General features: G+C 38.4%; 1 protein-coding gene across 1 annotated transcript in view; it reads left to right on the top strand.

Annotated features, from left to right (window-relative positions):
• Window positions 1–18,983, top strand: part of CSTF77 (Tetratricopeptide repeat (TPR)-like superfamily protein) — a 98,013-nt gene that overhangs the window by 62,375 nt on the left and 16,655 nt on the right. Inside the window, exons 18-21 of the mRNA XM_077392826.1 lie at window positions 757–909; window positions 13,406–13,472; window positions 13,555–13,665; window positions 14,539–14,715. Of these exons, the coding sequence (XP_077248941.1) occupies window positions 757–909; window positions 13,406–13,472; window positions 13,555–13,665; window positions 14,539–14,715 (508 nt within the window). The remainder of the gene's footprint in view (window positions 1–756; window positions 910–13,405; window positions 13,473–13,554; window positions 13,666–14,538; window positions 14,716–18,983) is intronic.

An 18,983-nucleotide genomic window follows, 5' to 3' on the forward strand; every position in this document is an offset into this window, starting at 1 on the left:
GGCACTCCAAGAAGGGCAGTGCATCGGTATTCTGTCCGTTACTTGTTGGAGCCTTTGTCCTGTTTTTTGTCAGCTACTTAAATTTTCTTTCTTGTCCTCAGTAGATTTGGATTCTCACATGCTTAGAGAAGCTACTAAGTAGTTGACTAACTTACTGTAGTTTTATGGTTCCAGACCTTAATCTTGTGCTCTTTCCCCCCTTTTTGTGTGATTTCTAGTCTTTATTTTATTTTTCTTTTTGATAAAATCCTTGTTTTTGTTCTGATAGAAAAAAAAAAAAACGCTTCAACTACTTGTCCTTTAGTCTACCACTCATAAAAAAAAAAAAAAAAAAAAAAAAAAAAAAAAAAAAACTATTTGTCCGCCTTTGTAATAGATTTATACAAGGCCGCTAGTAGTATTGTTCTTTTGGTTTCATAGAGACTTAGACCTATATCTACATATTCAGGCCTGTAAAGTCGAAGACTATGTTGAAATCATTGTTTGAAAATTGCCCGAGTTGACTAAGCTTTGAGCCTATCGTGTCAGTCAAAAACTGCTTTGACTCACCAGAGTTAGTAGAATACTAGCCGCACTGATCATCGACTCATGTTGGCATGATTTTACCTCGTGCAAGCTTTTGTCCACATAAGAGTCTTTCATCCGTGGTTGAAATGGTATCTTGTTTTAAGATTTTTCATTATATAACATTTTTTTATCTTCCCTTCATAATTGAAAACTCAAAAGCATGTATTCTCAAACGTATTCTTGATGTAGGTTGAGCAAAGGCGAAAGGAAGCTCTTTCCAGAACAGGTGAAGAGGGATCATCAACATTAGAGGGTTCTTTGCATGATGTTGTCTCTCGTTACAGTTTCATGGATCTTTGGCCTTGCTCATCAAAAGATTTGGATCATTTGGCACGGCAAGAGGTTGTTTTATTCTCATTCTGCATGATGTGCTGGTTTTACTAGAGATTATTATAATCTAGCACATGTTATTTAGTGACCAAAGACTTGCTTTCTATTTGTCGTACCTTTTATTTGTTCGTCTGTAATACTCTCGACTCTAATTATTTTTTGGTAAGAACAAGTGTTTTTGACATTTCTAGGTAGACATTCTTTTCAGAAAATGTTTCTCCAATCCTTCTGTCTTGGTTACAAATGGTTTAAGATTTTGAATATTCTTTTGCAAATTTTTGGATGATGTATCGGCTTATTGGTTTTAATACTACCCAATGATATATAGTTCCGAGGTCTTTCATCATTGATTATTAGTATAATAGTACCATATTTGATTTTCTGTTTCTTCATATGTGTTGTTATGATAACTTTTTTTTTTCATGGGCAAGCTGGGCATAATGATACTTTTTCTTCATTTGTGTTGTTATGATACTGTTTGGGATAATATAGTTTGTAACCCAATTTATAGGCGATGCCTGAAAGATGAGGAGATAGGTTTGTCCCCACCCACCCCCCAACCCAAAAAAAAAAAAAACAACACTGTTAGTGTATTTTCAAAATAAATGGGCTTTGAAAAGTATTTACAAGAAAAGGTGCTCTAGTTTTGTAAAAAGGGTTGCTTTTTGAGAAGAGAGAAAAAGGTGCTTTGGAAAGATGGTCTCATATCGATTGAAGAGAAAGTTGGAGAAGGGTTTAAATAGCTTTTCCCTCTTCTCTCTTTTGTTTAATACACAATGGGCTTTATCCATTGGGTGGACCAGCGGGACGGTGCAACACACCGTTCGCGCACGGCGTGGGCAATGGGCTATAGGGCCCTATTGGAGCTTTATTTGCGCTTTTTTAGGCGCACTTTGCACTTCGCACGACGCATCGTCGCAAGGAGCAATTGGAGCCTTTCATTTTTCCAGATTAGATCTGGACCGTTGGGTTAATATATGGGCCGAGTGGTTCGGTCGGGTTGTGCTTTGGCTTTGGACCGAATGGTTCGCCCAGCGGGCCCAGTGCGCTCCAACGGCTAGTGTAGAAGCAGGAGCAATCTGGTTCGTCAGATTGTGTGGAAACGGCTAGTGATGATTGGGTGTGATGAGGACCGTTAGATCGTGTCCCATTGTTCCAACGGTCATGAGCCCAGAGGGTGCGATCCGCACCGTGGATGATCGATCTAGCGATGACGGGGCTGGAGGGAGGTTTTACACAAACCAACAGTCACTTGAGGATCGATCTGGACCCTAGAGTCGTGGATGGGCGTGATCTAACGGTCACAATCAAACCTGCTCTGAATAGGTGTTCTGTAGGGGTGCAAATCAAACAGAAAGGGTGCCAGAAACTATAAAAACAGTAGAATCGTCCCATTGCAAACACAATACGAAATACACTTGTGGGACTTCTATTTTGATAATTTCCAAAGCAATTACTCTTTTGAAAAGCCTTTCTATATTACTGTTTTACCAAGCCAGGTTTCCAACAATCTGAAGATAATATTCTGTTGGAAATTTGCATGGCTCAATCAATGAAGCAGATGACCCAAGACTTTGTGAAGTTGGAACGCTTCAACAAAGATAACTTCAAAAGATGGCAGAAGAAGGTTCATTTCATACTCACTACTCTCATAGTGCTGTATGTTCTTTCTACACCAAAATCGACCGAAGTTGAAAATGAGACGCTTGCCCAAGCCCGTAGAAGGGAGAAGTGGGATCAAGACGACTATCTGTGCAAATGACACATCCTCAACGCAATGAGTAATGAACTCTTTGATATCTATCAAGGCACTGAATCGGTGGGTGCACTTTGGAGGGCTTTGGAGGCGAAGTACTCATCGGAAAATGCGGAGCCAAAAAGTTTGCAGTAAGTCACTTTTTGAATTGCAGAATGACTGATGATAAGTTGCTAGTGGATCAAATCCATGAGATCCAACATATCATCAGTCAAGTGCATAAACAAGGGGTTAATCTTGATGATACTGTTATCATACCCTCTATCATTGACAAATTACCACCATCCTGGAAAGACTTTAGAAAAAGTCTGAAACATAAAAAAGAGGAAATGACTCGAAGATCTGATTCAAACCCTCCAAGTTGAGGAAGAATCAAGGCTTCGAGACAACAAAGATGATGTTGTTAATCTGTCCTCTAAAGTACATATGGTGGAAGTTGCCAACGTAACAGATCCCCCTACTAAACCTTGGAAAGGTAATCGGAAGAGGAAAATGCATCTGGGCAAGGGCTCTGAAAAGAACAAAAAGCGCAAAGGCGCTTGTTTCCAATGTGGCAAAATGGGCCACTACAAGGAGTGTCGTTATAAAAAGTCGAACACTCAAGGAAACAAAGATGGAAACAAAGAAAATTTTGTTGCCATGAGAGGTTAATTTCCTCGAAGGAGAAGATGCATGGGGGATTAACTCGGGCGCTACAAAGCATGTTTGCAAAGATAGAAGCACATTTTTGACTTATGCACCAATCGAAGATGGGAGTGTTCTCTACATGGGAAACTCTTCAACTGTGAAGTCAAAGGCAAAGGGAAAGTGGAACTCGAATTCACTTCCGGCAAAGTCCTCACTCTTACCGATGTGTACCATGTACTAGAAGTTGGAAGAAATCTTGTATGCGGTAGCCTTCTTAATAAGACTGGCTTTGAACTTGTATTTGAGTCAAACAAGTTTCTACTTTCCAAGGGAGGGACATTTGTAGGGACAGGTTATATGTACGAGGGTATGTTTAAGATGAATATCAATAAAATTAATGTTTCTATTTACATGGTTGATTCACTTTCTTTATGGCATGATAGATTAGCACATGTTAATTTTAGGAAAATGCATGACATGGTTAAATTAGAATTAATTCCTAAAGGTGATGAAAATGTGTAGATAAGTGCAAAATCTGCATGCAAACTAAGATGGTTACCAAACCATTCCCTAGTGTAGAAAGGTCTACTACATTATTACAACTAATACTTAGTGACGTATGTGATTTGCATGGGACTCCAACAAGAAGAGGCAAGAAGTATTTTGTAACATTTATAAATTATTTTTCAAAATACCGTTATGTTTATTTTATTAGGCCATAGAGATGAAGTCTTAGACAAATTTAAGACTTTTAAAACAGAAGTAGAAAATCAGTGTGTGTAAGATCAAATGCCTTAGATCCGATAGGGTAGGGGAATACCAATTCCCTGATTTCTGAGAAAATGGAGTAATCCATGAATTTTCTGTCTCTTATACACCACAACAAAATGGTGTTGCAGAAAGAAAGAATTGGACTATAATGGAAATGGTGAATTCCATGTTAGTTAATTTTGGATTAAATAATGGTTTTTGGGGTGAAGCCTTATTAACGGCTTGTCACTTCCTAAATATGATACCTAATAAGAAAACCCATGTAACTCCCTATGAACTTTGGAAAAAGAGAGCCTAACTTAGCTTATCTCAAAGTTTGGGGTTGTAGGGCAATAGTTCAAGTACCAAAACCCAAAAAGAAGAAGTTAGGAGAAAGAGGTATTGAATGCGTATTCTTAGGATATGCAAACCACAGTAAAGCCTATAGGTTCTTAATAATAGAACCAAATGACCTAGTAGGAATATATTGAAATTAGAAGAAGCAAAAGAGAAAGAAAAGATAAAAGCTTTGGTTCAGATTTTGTGGTATACTTAGTAGAAGGATCAAGGGACATAATCCTTGATTCGAATATGTTAAACCTTAACATAGAGGCTGATCCTAAAACCTATGAAGAAGCCATTAAATCCCAAGATGTAGCCTTTTGGAAAGAGGCTATAAATGATGAAATGGATTCAATCATGGGTAACAAACTTGGAAACTAGTTGAATTACCACCTGGATCTAAACCTATAGGTTGTAAGGGGATCTCCGAGAAGAAGATGAAAGTGGATGGAACTATAGAAAAGTTTAAGGCAAGGTTGGTTGCCAAAGGCTTTACACAAAATGTCGGAATAGACTACTTTGATACTTATGCCCCAGACGCTAGGATCTCCACCATTAGAGTCCTAATTGCTCTTGCATCCATATATAAGTTTCACATTCACCAAATGGATGTTAAAACATTATTCTTGAATGGTGAACTTGATAAAGAAGTATATATGGATCAACCTGAAGGGTTTATCATGTTGGGTCAAGAGCATAAGGTTTGTAAATTAATTAAGTCTTTATATGGGCTTAAACAAGCCCCTAAACAGTGTCATGAGAGATTTGACAAAGTCTTAGTGTCAAATGGTTTTAAGATACATGAGTCAGATAAGTGTGTATATGGTAAGTTTAAGAATGGTAAAAGTGTCATTATTTGTCTATATGTAGATGACATGTTGATATTTGGTACTGATATGGATAGTATCACAAGTACTAAAGGGGTTCTATCATCTAACTTTCAAATGAAGGATATGGGTGTTGCAGATGTGATTTTGGGTATTAGAATTATATGGTACCCAATCACACTATATAGAGAAAGTCCTTGGGAAGTTTAAACACTTTGATTCCACACTAGTTTCATCACCTTTTGATTCTAACATACAACTATATTCTAACACTGGTAGGTCTATTTCACAGTTAGAATATGCTAGTGTCATAGGTAGTTTGATGTATGCTATGACATGGACTAGACCTGATATAGCATTTTCAGTAGGAAAACTAAGTAGATTTACTAGTAATCCTGGTCACATGCACTTGAATGCTATAAATAGGATACTGAAGTATCTAAAAGGCACTATAGACTATGGACTATACTATAGTGGGTATCCCATGGTATTAGAAGGATACACAGATGCTGGTTGGTTAACTGAGTATGTTGATCATTCATCAACGAGTGAATGGATATTCACTCTTGGTGGGGGAGCTGTCTCCTGGGCTTCTAAGAAGCAGACATGCATAACTACTTCCACCATGGAAGCAGAGTCTATTGCATTGGCCTCTTGTTGTAAAGATGCGGAGTGGCTAAGGAATTTGCTGTTAGAAATTCTTATTTGGCCTAAACCTATGTGTATAATGGTAAGTCCAGACATTGTGATAGTCAGGCCACACTATCAAGGGCATATAATCATGTGTATAATGGTAAGTCCAGGCATATTGGACTTAGACACAATGTTATCAGGCGGTTGCTTACTGATGGAGTAGTAATGATAGATTATGTGAGATCAAGCTAGAACTTGGCTAATCAATTAACAAAAGGTCTTGCAAGAGATATGGTGTTTAAGACATCTATAGGAATGGGTCTAAAGCCAGTAACATATGATCACCTATGATGGAAACTCAACTCAACGCTTGAATAGACATCAAGTCTTGAGTTCAATGAGCCCATGTACATCATATGGAGTGATTGCAAGCATTATATAAATAACATCCCAAGGTAAAGTGCTTGGTACCTGTAGTGAGTAACGGAGGAGGTTGAGCAATGAGATCTTATCAGGATTGTAACCAAAGAGTTAGGGTGCTATAGTTACAGGGGGACTCTTAAGCCTACCTACGTGAGTGTGAAGCTGGTGCCGCCTTCTATGAGACTTGAGTAGTTTCTAGAGCACTCATGAAACTGAGATACAGACACATGGCCAGTGCACGTGTCGGCTGTTTAGAATCACTTTTTGAAATGAATTTCTTATGTGTGAAACGTATTCGGTTGGCTATATAGAATCGCTAGTTCAAAGATACGTCTACTATGTCGTTCTTGTCGACTTTGATATTCTCTTACTAAGTGAAGGTTCAAATCGTAAGATTCCTTCATTTATGCATAAGAGTTCCAAGTATGATGAGATAACTGTTTTAATTTTGAAAATGGTGGGGGATTGTTAGTGTATTTTCAAAATAAATGGGCTTTGAAAAGTATTTACAAGAAAATGTGCTCTTGTTTTGTAAAAAGGGTTGCTTTTTGAGAAGAGAGAAAAATGTGCTTTGGAAAGATAGTCCCATATCGATTGAAGAGAAAGTTGGAGAAGGGTTTAAATAGCTTTTCCCACAATGGGCTTTAGCCATTGGGTGGACCCGCGGGATGGTGCAACGCACCGTTCGCACACGCGCACGCGCGCGGGGTGTGGGCAATGGGCTATAGGGCGCTAGTGGCGCTTTTTAGGCGCACTTCGCACGACGCATCGTCGGAAGGAGCAATTGGAGCCTTTCATTTTTCCAGATTAGATCTGGACTGTTGGGTTAATATATGGGCCGAGTGGTCCTGTCGAGTTGGGCTTTGGGTTCGGACTGAATGGTCGGCCCAGCGGGCCCAATGCGCGTTAACGGCTAGTGTAGAAGCGGGAGCAATCTGGTTCGTCAGATTGTGTGGAAATGGCTAGTGATGATCGGGGTGTGATGAGGACCGTTAGATCGTTTCCCATTGTTCCAACGGTCATGAGCCCAGAGGGTGCGATCCTCACCGTGGATGATCGATCTAGCGGTTCGGGCTGGAGGGAGGTTTTACACAAACCAATAGTCACTCCAGGATCGATCTGGACCGTAGAGTTGCGGATGGGCGCGATCTAACGGTCACAATCAATCCCGCTTTGAATAAATACTTTGTAAAGGTGCTATTCAAACAGAACAGACACCAGAAGTTGTATAAAAACAGCAAAAACGTTCTATTCCATACAGTATGCAAAAAATACATTGTGGGACTTGAATTCTAAAACCAAAGTTTTTCTCTATAAATTCCTTTACAAGTTACTGTTATTTTTTCAAAACAAAATTCGTTCTAGTATACTGTTTTCTGCAGAAGCAGTAACTAGGGTCTCAAATACTTGTTCTATCAAAAAGTGATTCTTGGGTTTGTTTCTGTGTAGTGCAAAGCGTCAACAACCATCTTGGTGGAGATTACACCAGGCTTCATTGTATCTTGGAGGCAAATTCGTGGTACCCCTTGCACACTTGCTGGCAGGGGCGAATATTGTCTTAAGGAAAGCAACATCGCGCCTTGAAGCATCTATTTCTTCTATCTCTCATTTCTGTTTTACCATTACTACTAGACAAAATTTTCCAACACACACAACACCCCCAAATGGTTAGGTTGGATGACATCCGTATCTAGGTGCTGACGTTGTGATGTAGACAGAAGAGATTGGTGGAGGGACTCAATTTTTGTCATCGTCCCTTTATTTTGTGTTCTTTCCTTTGATAACCCATCACCTTGTCCTTAGTATGAAGAGATAGCGTTCCTCTATGATTGAAGATGTTCTAATGGACGGTGACGGTGGATTAAATTCTTTCATGTGATCAACTCCAAAATAGAAAAAATGGGCTAGCAAACATGTGCATGATGTTAGGAAGGTGGAAGAGATGGTCGGTCACCTTCTATTCATTTCCTAGTTCTTTTGATTTGAGTTGGTCTAACGTGAGATTCGTCGAGATTTCACTTTAGTGCTTTTGTTTTGTTTTTAGGATACTAACATATATCGACAAAATTGGTTCAAGATAAAGAAACAATATTAGAGGATAATCGAGCTGGTCATGGAAGGAGAATGGGAACACCCAAAAATACCAAATGACACATTTCTGTCCCCCGATGCAATACGGAATTTAGTAGTTGCAAGGAAACAACGTTTACATATAACCTCTAGCCACATTATAAGCTTTTGGGTTAGCCTCCTTTTCAATATAGGAAAATGAGATTTTCAAATCAGGAGATCATTTCAAGGATCAAAATTTGATCTGTAAAGAGTTCAATGGAACTCATGACAGGATTGGATCTACAAAATTTTTCAGTTTTGGTTTTGGTTTCAGTTGGCGCGGAAACCGAAACATTTCGGTTTCAGTGGAAATCTTGTTAAATCACAGAAACGTATGGAAGCTTCTGCAAATGATGAAATTTTAAGATGAAACTTCGAGAAATGCTAGAATAAGAACAAATACATACTGAGGAACTATCGTAGAATTCCATTTGCCTTTTATGTACAAAATAAATATGATTGAGATGTCCACAAATCTCCAAGGTTTTATATCTCCACGAATCTCCAAGTTTTTTTTTTTTTGAAAGGGAAAATTAGAGGGGTGCAACACGAGGAATCTCCAAGGTTTTATATTTCGGTTTCGGTGTCCGTTTCAGTTGTACAGATACGGAAGCATTACGGTCTCGGATGGAAACTTTGGTGGAAATCCTGTATAATCACGGAAACATATGGAAACATATTCAAGCGATAGAATTTAGAATTTAAAGATGAAACTTCAGAAAATGTTAACATAGGCACAGATATACATTTAGAAACCATAATATAAGCAAGACCCATAATGGTTTAAAAACATCAAACTCCTAGTGACATGCTCTGTTTATGCATGTCTGATAATTTAGTAAATACCAAATTTCACATGTAATAAAGGGCGGCCTAGTGCACGAGGCTCCCACCATCGCGGGGTCTGGGGAGGGCTAGATGTACGCAACCTTACCCATGCTTTGCAGAGAGGCTGTTATGTGATGTGAACCCGTGACCACCAGGCATAGTTGTAAATTCTGTTTCGGTCGTCATTTCGTTTTGGCCACCGAAACGAAATTTCGGTGGGATTTCGGTCGAAACTTTTCTTTCACACAAAAAATATATTAAAAAATATGAGAAAAATCCAAAAAAATAAAAAATCAATAGAAAAAGATGAAAAACTAATAAATAGTCCAAAATATGTGTCCCAAAAGGAATATTCATTACTTAAACACATAAAGTCTTGCACAAGTCCAACTGATAGTCTGATACATAGAAAAACATAAAAAAAAAGAGATACATGAAAGTGAAACATAGACAATAGCTAGTAGCAACAACTCTTAGTCATCATAACCCGGATGATCATACTCAATGTCTTCTTCGTCGTCGTCGTCGCCGCCGTCATCACCACCTGGACCACCAGTAGGGACATCTTCTTCAAGAGGCATGAGAAAGTCGTCGTCGTCGGCCCCGGCCCCAACCACTGCAGTAGGTGCTTCAAGATTTTCCCACCCAATGTCTTCCGGCGTGAATATGACATTTTCTTCTTCTGCAACCCAATCCATCATGACATCCAGATGGTCTATGCTCAAAGGGTCACTGGTGGTAGATGATTTCCTCAACAAGTCCCTGAAAAGGAAAACATTAAGTTTAATGTCAAAGGTTAAACTTAAAAGCTTAAAGTGATGAGGTGAGAGTTGAAAACATTATATTACGTTGTATACCTTTCTCGAAACTTAAGATTGTAATGGACAAACACCAAGTCATCTAATCTCTGGTGCTGCAACCTATTTCTCTTTCCAGAGTGAATGTGTTCGAAGGTGCTCCAATTCCTTTCACACCCAGTCGCACTATAGGTCTGACTGAGGATTCTGATTGCAAAGGTCTGTAATTCTTCCACGTCACCTCTGAATTGATTCCACCATGCAACTGTAAAGTAACAAATAATATAGCATTATTTGTTGAGAAACTGAAAGTTAAAATGAATTATACGTAATTAAACAAACAACTCAAATATACCTGGTCCCAACTTCGTTCGGTTGCGGATTGCAAGCTTCATTCCAAACATACCCTTAGCCTCTCGATAATCCTCAATCTGATTGGTGATGAGGTCTTGTGTACCTTCATCAGGTACCAGTCGAGTGATGCATGCCAACAAGCCTCTGGTTACTTCACTGTACCTAGAGAAGGTAGGAGTGAAAAAGAGAGCAGGGTTAAGAAAATATCCTGCTGCATGGAGGGGACTGTGGAGTTGCCTATCCCATCTTTGGTCGATGATCCTCCAGATGGGATTGTAATCTGATTTTCTCTTCAACCTCTCTTTGATGTTCTCTTTGGCCTTATCCATGGCCTCATATAGGTAACCCATCGCCGGTTTGTCCTGCCGATCTACCAAACGCAGCACTCTCACTAAAGGCTCGCTGATGTTTAGAATGTACTTGCATTGGTTCCAAAAAGATTTATCCAACACCGTACTAACTACCCCTTTACTCAGTGGGTGTTGGACAAACCTACTAGTACTATACTTTCCGATTCAACACCAGACTTTGTATGCTAATGAAATTTGTAGCAAATATGGTTGCAGCAGGGCGTCACAACTCCTTCCCACCTGTGAAATTCTTCCTCATCAAATTCAAGAGGCTTCCATGGTTGTAGATGAACTTTGTAATCGTCCGAGCCCTCTCAATTGTGGTTGCTATGTGAGGAAATACAATCGGTTTGCACAGATGCTCCAAGATGAGATCTAAGCAATGAGCCGCGCACGGAGTCCAGAAGAATGTACCAAACGCGGCTTCTAGTCTTTTTCCCAGCAGCTTTGTAACTTGGCTCACTGTCAGTTACAAATTGCACCACATATTCCGGATTCACCTCTCCGACAATCTTTGCAAATATATTGTATAATTCATCGGCATTCTTCACTATGCCAGATGCATCAACGGATTTGAGGAATATGACTCATTTAGGGCAGTACACTAAAAAGTTGATTAGGGAACGTTGTTTGGTGTCTGTCCATCCATCTGCCATAATGCTACAGCCAGTGTATCTCCATGACATCTTAATCTCCTCCAAGTAGTTGTTTACCTCATCCACTGTATTCTTCAAAATGGGACCCCTTAAAGCATGATAAGTAGGTGCCTTATAACCCGAACCCACGGCATTCACAGCATCAAACAGAGGTTGCCAGAAAGGTGAATTGGCAACGTTGAAAGGGAGATTGGCATCGTAGCAAAGCATGCCAACCGCCATGTCTGCTCTATCCAGTGTTTCTTTAGTAGCCAAAGCACTTTTAATGCTTGGCTGGGCTCCAGGGGTTGTTCGTGGTGCAAAGAAATTCCTGATCCCTCCTGTGATTCCCTTCTTCTTTCTTTTTGTACCACTCGGTTCTACAAGAACTTCCTTACCTCTTCGTAGATGCAATTGTGTGCCAATGTCTTCTTCATCCTGCTCTTCTTCTTCGTCTGGTGTGCCATAAAAACCTCCAACCTCTGCTCTGGATAGGCTCATCCTAGCCCTTTCTTTTCTCTTTGCATCTAAAAGTTGTTTCATTCGATATTTTACATCTTCAGTCACTTTTTTGCATGATGCTACTTCACCAGGAACAACCGCTAAATGTTCTTTCAAGCGGGTTATACCTCCACCCGATATGACTTTGCCACAGAATATGCAAGCTACTTTATTTTTTTGACCCGGAACTAATGTACCGTAAGCCCATGCCGGGTCATCCGATCTAGCGGGTGCCGAACCAATAGAGGATGCTCCTGCAGAAGGTCCCGAGCCCGACCCACTCATTCTGAAATGAAGTAGAAGAAGGGGAAAATGAATTAGAAGAAAGAAAATTGAAACAAATTACAAAAAAATGAAGTAGAAGGGGACAAATGAAGTAAGAAATAAAAGAAAAGAAATGGAAAGAAATAAAGAGAACCTTGAGGTTGAGCTTGAGTTGAAGAGAAGAAGAAAAAATTAGCCTTCAATCACTTGAAATAAGCCTTTGGAAATAGTTCTTGACTTCTTATAGTGGTAAGTTGAATGTATGCCTTCCTTTTGCTCCAAAATAGACTTGGATTGAGTTGAAGAAGACGGTAGACTTGTAGGAAATTTAGTAGAATAGATAATGTAAGTGAAAGTAGAGAGAGAAGGAGAATCACTTATGTGAAGGTGGAGGATAAGAAGGTAGGGAAAAGGCTATTTATAGAGTTTTTAATTGATTGTGCATTTAAAAATGACTAAAATACCCTTTCCAACAGCTATAAACGGTCACATTTTGAGGTTAAAATGGTCAAAAACCAAAAAGAGCCGTTCCAGGGGCATTGTTGTAAAATCTGCAAAATCCAGTCAAACTAGCCGTTATAGCCAATTTCGGACGAAATTCAAAATTTCGTCCATTTCGGACGAAATCCGAAATTTCGGTCAATTTCGAACGAAGTTTTGGACAAAACGAAATTTTGAAGATTTCGTTCCGAAAACGAAATGTTTCGTCCATTTCGGACGAAACGAAACGAAATTTATAACTATGCCACCAGGTCACAATGGAGCAACCTTACCAAATTTCACATGTAATTCATATAAATATTTGTACATAATACATGCACCACATTTCACATGCAATTTAGATAAATATAATTATGTAATACAGACTGATATAGTATACCACTATTACACATGATATTTGTTTGTGCCTTTTGGTCATTTCGGTTTCAGTAGGGATGGAAACAGAATTATTTTGGTCATTTCATGTTGTTTTCTGTAGAAATTTAAAACCACGATAAGCCTGTTAATTCTCCTATAACATTGAGAATCTCATTCAGACTCTGTATTCCTTAAATTTGTTGTCCATTTTATCATTAATGTTAATATGTATATGTTGTAAATGATCTTTTAGTTTCTGCTGGAATTCCATGTTTTCCCCTGACAACCTAGATTCCATGTTTCCCCTGCTGGAATTCCATTTTTCCCCTCCGCTTCTTTGCTGTGTCATTGCATCTGTTGTGCTTCTTTCCATAAATGTGGTTAATAAGTGATTATTGTTTCTATTTGTTATTTGGAAACTAAGCAGTTCCTGTTGATGGTGATTTTTCAGTGGCTTGCTAAAAACATCACTAAGAAAATTGACAAGTCAGCTCTGGCATATGGAGCTAGTTCCGTAGGTACCCATATTCCATTTTTTCTTTATAAAGATTTCAGAGTGGCAATTCTTCGGGTATGATAAGTTTTATTATACATGTTTAGGTACAGAGAAGAGTTCTGGACTAACAACCAATTCAAAGTCATCTACATCTACAAAAGTTGTTTACCCAGATACCTCTCGGATGGTGATTTATGATCCAAGGCAAAAACAAGGTATGCGACCCCTTGCTATCATAGGCCTTATTATTGTAATTATTAATAGTGATTTTGCTAGGGATCATCTCAGAAGGCATTTCACGGACCGATTGTTGCATGAGAGAGAAGCCGCATAAGCTCACTTTTCAAAAGATTTTGTCTTATTCATTTATTTCATCTGATATGGCTGCTCTCTCATGCAACAGCCGGTCCACAAAATGCCTTCTGTGATGGTCCCTAGTAAATTCCAATTAATAGATATAGAATATAGATAAAGGAAAACATCAGGCATCCAAAAATATTTAAGGCATGCATGATCAGAAAAGTATTGAGAACGTTTAAAGTTAAGTGTTGCATTTATTGAACTTAGGAGCTTTTCTTGCTGAAATTTGAAAGTTGTTACCTATTTTTTTCCCTCTCCAGTGTCAGTGTTAAGAGCTAAAATGTTTTAGGGGGATTATTTTGTGCTTTATGTACATCTCTTTTATTGTCAAAAGTAATCTTGTGATGGATTTCAGATTTCCTACGTATTTTCGTGTGAAAATTTTATTTCCATCTTACCTTTCAAAATTTTTTTTATTTATTTCCATCTTATTCTCCTCCCTAGTTTTTCTTAACCTATAGATTGGCTGTGGGGAACTTTCTGCTCTATGTTACCATTCATGGGATGGAGTGTTTTTCCGGCTATGGCAAGTAAGAAAGGCACTTCACAGGAAGAAGGGAAAGAATTGCTTGACGATGTGTTTGAATGTGTTTCAATATAGATCAGATCATAAGGATCTTTTCAGATTTCCCACGCATCTAATTTTGTATGACCTGGACACTCGATGTTTCGTTTCCACCTATGGAAGATTATGGTGTGTATGGTTTCAAAATGTTTGCTCATCTCAGGTTCTGGATTTCTTCCAAATGTCATTGCCCCTGGACTGCCAGTTGTATCTGGCTCTACAGCTTCTACAACAAATGTAGCTTTAGTTGGAGGTGGGACTCCAAATGTGCTTGATGAGATTCTGAAAGTACTGCCACCTGCATTGGTTGGGTTTATAGCACATTTACCGTCTATTGAGGGTACTATCACAATCATTATTGTTAGCTTTATTTGTTGTGCATAGTTTAACTATCATATTGGGTTGAATGCTTCTCTATTTTTCTTTTACTTTATCTTACAAGTAAAAATTGTATAGTTGATGACTTGATTTATTTTTTATGAACGTACACATTTTTATATTGTATAAAAAAATACTTCTCCAAGACCTTTCAAAAACTCGGATCGTCTATTATTCTAACATGTGGTTGGTTAGTGTTTTATATCTTCTTTTAAAAGAAGTGGGATTTAAAACACGAGTGGATATTGGACTCTGAGTCCAGTAACCAAGTTCAAATCTCTTTATAAACTTTCCCTCTTTGCTTAGTATTCCCTCTTTTACTACATTTATAAGTAGAAATTGTTATTCTTTGATGAGTTTTGCTAATTTAGCTTCTTCATTTCAATATTCTACACCTTTTTGGTTTGATGGAATGCATTTGTAGTGCAAATGTCTCCTTGCTACAAGACATTGTGGTGAACCAATGAATCTGAGGCATAATAACCTTTGGCATAAGTTTTGCTCGTGTGTACTCTTCAGATTTGAGTAATTAATATGCATTGTTTTGGAAAATATCTGAGGTTATTTCATCGAATAGCTTTTACTTGGTCCAGTTACTAGGATGTTTCTATATAGGAAAAAAGAACAACATTACTTGTACACCAAAGAAAATCCATAGATTATGTATCTGTATTGGATGGTTTATATTCCAGAGAAAAAAATGATGCTTAGGTTCTGTTTCTATCGACATAAAATGTGGGTAAAACAAATTTTATGCCCATTTTCTACTTAAAAATTGCCATAAAATTTATTTTATACTCATTTTATGTCCAAAGAAACAAAGACTCGGTGGAAAATAAACATAAAAATATTGGAAAAGGAAAAAAGGAAATTACAAGAAGATAAAATGACCAAATAGGTAAAGAGATTTACAGATCTATACTCAAAAGATGTAGAAGCATCAAACACGGATAAAAGCAAAACATATATTAAAATAAAAAAAAATAAAAAAATTCATATTCAACCTCCACTCTCACCAAACCTACCGAAAACATGGATATTCAGTGGTTCATGCACATTTTGATGATTTACAACCAAATACCCAACAAAGGGGAGAAACAATAGACCATATACCTGAAACAAAGAAAATCACGAATACAATGATCCTCATGTCATCCATCAATTCAAGCTCTGGATCGTGTTTTTGATACTCAACAAGTAAAGATTCTTAAAAGATGGTTGCACAACCTTTCTTCCAAGAGCAAATGGAAAATTTTGAAGTTCAAAAGGATGTTTGCATTGCACAACCCTAAAAGTCACAACTCATGTTTTGACCCGATGCGGCATCTATGTTAGTACCGTATCGGTCATTACACCCTGAGTATGGAGTTGCATCTACCAATACACCGGGTCCAAATATAGATGCAATTTATTATGGATGCTATATGTGGATTGTTCAAATATAGATGCAATTTGTTGCACCTACCAATACACCGGGTCCAAATGAGCACAAAAAGACAATTAGAAACCATCACGTAACCACAACACTTATCTATAATAGTTTGACAACATCAAACACTTCTGACACGGATGTCTTATAATTCAATACATAGCACATTTTACATGCAATTCATGTAAATAGGTATGCATAATACATTTATTACACATCACATGCAATTCATATAAATATAAATATGTAACACAAATATACACAATATGATATAGTATAGCACTAATATACTTACGATTTTGGTTTCGGTATGCATTTTAGTTTTGGTATCAGTTTCGGTGGGGAAGGAAGCGGAAACATTTGAGTCTCACTTCACTAACCTTTTAGAGGTAGTTGTTACATTAGTTGTTAGAAGAGCAGTAGTTTCATGACTGTTATACTGGAAATTTAAAACCATGATTACAAAAACGGGGGCAAGACGTCAGACTAGTGCAATACTATACAGTGAAACATAGACATCCATCACAAACACATTATTAACATCATTACAGTGCCCCACCTAAACTAATCAGTGCTTGCCTATTACTGTATTCATTTCTGTAGACCAAATTCCCTTTTATGTGCCCAGAAAGTGTAATGAAACCATACCTACCAACGTTAATAATACTCCCTACCAGTCTCAATTCTTATCTCAACTCGTCCTCTTGTGTACTTTTTAGTTCCACTTTGTTAACTTACCAACTTCTCCAAAGGCTTAAGCTATTGGGGAAAGGCGTTATTTATCTTTTATACTTTAACACTCCCCTGCACGTGTGGCCCACTTGGCAAACACGTGGCACATGTGGTCCCACTTCGGGCCGACCATCGCATGTGGATTTTTGCTATCCTGGAGGTTTGAACTCGAGACCTTTGGCTTTGATACCATGTTAACTTACCAACTTCTCCAAAAGCTTAAGCTATTGGAGAAAGGAGTTATTTATCTTTTATACTTTAACAGACTTTAAACAAATTGTCAAATATGCCCACAAGGGAACTAATCTCCCATCATTGTTGCAGGATTATGATATAGTATACCACTAATACACCTACGATTTTGGTTTCGTTATGCATTTTAGTTTCGGTATTGGTTTCTGACTTTCGGTGGGGAGGGAAACGGAAACATTTGAGTTGTTTCATGACGGTTCCAGTGGAAATGTAAAACCATAATTACAATGACAGGGGCAAGACGTCCCACTAGTGCAAGACTATACAGCGAAATCCAGACATCCCGCACAGAAACACCATTAACATCATTACAGTGCTTTGTTGAATGGGTTGTTGGCTCTTATACAGTTTCCCGAAGATTCTCAGTCAATCAATTGCTTCCCAAAAAAGAAGAAGAAAGAAAGATAGATTCTACAGCAATAGTCCCTCGGACTTGGAAAGTTATAACGAAAATAGCTAATCCAATAGCAGATTCCTCAGCTGCCACTGTTGGAACTAATGAAGCAAATGATTGACCTATAACGCACTAGTGCTTGCCCATTATTGTATTCATTTCGGTACCAAATGCCGTTTTATGTGCCTAGAAAGTGTAAGGAAACAACACCTACCAGTGATAATAATACTCCTTACGAGTTGCAATTCTTATCTCAACTCATCCTCTTGTGTACTTCTGAGTTCATCTTTAAAGAAATTGTCAAATATGCCCAGAACGGTACTAATCCCCATCGTTGTGCTTTATCTTGTGACACTTTTCTAAGTTACCCTATATGCTCAAAACCTTTGAATCGACCATATTTCTGATTGTGCCTGTGTATCAGTACCGTGTCGAGCCAGTCTTTGTCTGTTTTCTTTAAATTTCCTGCAAAATCATCATATTCTCCCTTCTTTTGCCAGTTTTTCTATGTCATCATTCATAGAAAGTCTTCCGTGTTGCAATTTTGGCGTAAACCTCACAAAAGGGTCTTGGATTTCGTCGACAATTCTTGCCAGCTTCCATGCTCCTGCGTTATGGGTTGCACCATGTTATGACATTGGACGGATTGCCTTCGATGATCAATTGTGCTGAACCGTTAGCTGCAAACCATTTCAGACCCCACAACGATGCTTTTCTTCTGCCTCATTTGCCTCACGCACCTACCAGACCTGAAAAAGAGAGTAATTTTTTTTATTTTTATTTTTTTAAAATTTTCATCCATTTGAATCTGAAATAGCCCTCCTATGCTGCCTGCCATGCCCTGGTTGCCTTTTCAGCTACCATCGAAATTTTGTTTGACCCTTCCAGGGGAGTCGCTGTTTTTTTTGATACTTCCCTTCCTTCCTAATTTCATAGATTACCACTTTCCAGTATCTAAGAATTTCATCGACACTATAGCCTGATGCATCCTTGCCGGTTTTTTTTTTGAAAGATGACATTTATTACCCAAATCCTAAAGTACATACAGGAGACAAGATGTCCCCTAATCATACATGTAACTGCCCCACCTAAACTACATAGGAGCAAACATTAACACACAGTAAAACATGATTGAACGTTACAGGGACTCTATTTGGTCACATTCGTTTCATTCCAGTCCTCACCAGGGGCGACGAATATTGGCATGGATTCCAAGGAGCCACCTTCTTTCGCCAGTATATCTGCCAGATCATTGGCCGATCTTCTTATGTGCTCAATGGTGGGTTTTAAGACACGAACCAAATCCCGTAACTCACTAATGTATTGTTGAAGCCATCACAGGCCGGAAGAATTTGAAGCCGAAGCAATTGTGTTGGATGAGTCCCCCTCGAAAATCAGCTTATCGCATCTGTTCGTCAATAAC

The sequence above is a fragment of the Tasmannia lanceolata genome, unplaced genomic scaffold, assembly GCF_043159265.1.
Source record: "Tasmannia lanceolata isolate RefF3 unplaced genomic scaffold, GAP_Taslan_0.1 ptg000012l, whole genome shotgun sequence".
Classification (NCBI taxonomy): Eukaryota; Viridiplantae; Streptophyta; class Magnoliopsida; order Canellales; family Winteraceae; genus Tasmannia; species Tasmannia lanceolata.